Source organism: Malurus melanocephalus, unplaced genomic scaffold (assembly GCF_030028575.1).
Source record: "Malurus melanocephalus ecotype Western Australia unplaced genomic scaffold, MMel_1.1 scaffold_2131, whole genome shotgun sequence".
Taxonomy (NCBI): domain Eukaryota; kingdom Metazoa; phylum Chordata; class Aves; order Passeriformes; family Maluridae; genus Malurus; species Malurus melanocephalus.
This window is the reverse complement of record NW_026625363.1, coordinates 7,009-8,447: the sequence shown is the minus strand read 5'-3', so window position 1 is coordinate 8,447 and position 1,439 is coordinate 7,009. Positions and strand designations below refer to the sequence as shown.

At 71.6% G+C, this 1,439-nt stretch overlaps 1 protein-coding gene across 1 annotated transcript in view; it reads left to right on the top strand.

Annotated features, from left to right (window-relative positions):
- SLC39A5 (solute carrier family 39 member 5) overlaps window positions 1–1,439 on the top strand; it is an 8,047-nt gene that overhangs the window by 4,301 nt on the left and 2,307 nt on the right. Inside the window, exons 4-6 of the mRNA XM_057388580.1 lie at window positions 452–512; window positions 587–781; window positions 1,312–1,392. Of these exons, the coding sequence (XP_057244563.1) occupies window positions 452–512; window positions 587–781; window positions 1,312–1,392 (337 nt within the window). The remainder of the gene's footprint in view (window positions 1–451; window positions 513–586; window positions 782–1,311; window positions 1,393–1,439) is intronic.

Here is a 1,439-nt window from a genome sequence, read left to right as displayed (position 1 = left end):
GGGGCGGACACGGCGGGGACACCGGAGCGGGCAGGGAGGCGAAACCGGGGCGGGCACGGGGTAGAAACCGGGGCCAGCAACGGGGCGACACCGGGACGGGAGCGGCGGGGTCACCGGGGCGGGTGCAGTGGGGACACCGCAAGGGGAACGGCGGGGACACCGGGGCGGGAACCGGGGCCGGCAGGGGAACGACACCGGGACGGGAACGGCGGGGACACCGGGACAGGCACCGGGGCCGGCAGGGGAACGACACCGGGGCGGGAATGGGGATGACACCGGGGTCGGCAAGGGGACAACACCGTGACGGGAACGGCGGGGACACCGGGCTCGGGAGGGACACCGGGCACGGGGAGGACACCGGGCACGGGAGGGACACCGGGAGCGGGAGGGACACCGGGAGCGGGAGGGACACCGGGAGCGGCTCCGCTCCCAACGCCGCCGTTTCCCACAGGGACACCCCCACGGAGAGACCCCCGGCCTGGCCGCGGGGGTCCCGGCACCGTCACGGGCAGGTACGGACCCCTCGGAGCCCGGGCCCGGCGCCGCTCCCGGTGCCGGTGCTCACCGCGGGCCCGTCCCGCCGCAGGGACCGAGCTGCGACATCTGACGGCACCGGAACCGGAGATGGAGCTGAGACCCCCCGAGGACCCTCCAGAACCGCCCCTCGGACACTCCCATGGTCACTCCCATGGTCACTCGCTCGGCCCCGCGGCCGCGGACATCGTGTGGATGGTGGTGCTGGGGGATGGGATCCACAACCTGACCGACGGGCTGGCCATCGGTGCGGGCGGGACCGGCACCGGGGACAAGGGACCGGGGACAGGGACAGGGGATAGGGGACCGGGACCAGGACCGGGGACAAGAGACGGGGTTACAGGGGACAGGGGACCGGGACCAGGACCGGGGACAAGAGACGGGGTTACAGGGGACAGGGGACCGGGACCAGGACTGGGACCGGGACCGGGGAAAGTGACAGGGACAGGGATGGGGACGGGGACAAGAGATGGAGACAAGGATGGGGACGGGGACCGGGACCAGGGACAAATGACAGGGACCGGGGACGGAGACAAGGGATGGGGACAAGGAACCGGGACCGGGGACAGGGATGGGGACAAGGGATGGGGACGGGGGTGATGACAGGGACTGGGACCGGGACCGGGGATGGGGATGGAGAGAGACGGATACATAAGGACAGGAGGAAAAAGTTTTCTCAGGGACAGAAGGACAAAGGGACGAGGGGACAGGGGGACAGGAGGACAGAGGGACCAGGGGACAAGGGGACAAGGGGACAAGCGCCGCCTGTCCCCGCAGGAGCCGCCTTCTCGCACGGCCTCTCCAGCGGGCTCAGCACAGCGCTGGCCGTGCTCTGCCACGAGCTGCCCCACGAGCTGGGTGAGTCCCTGTCCCTGTCCCTGTCCCCTGTCTCTGTCCCCTGTCCC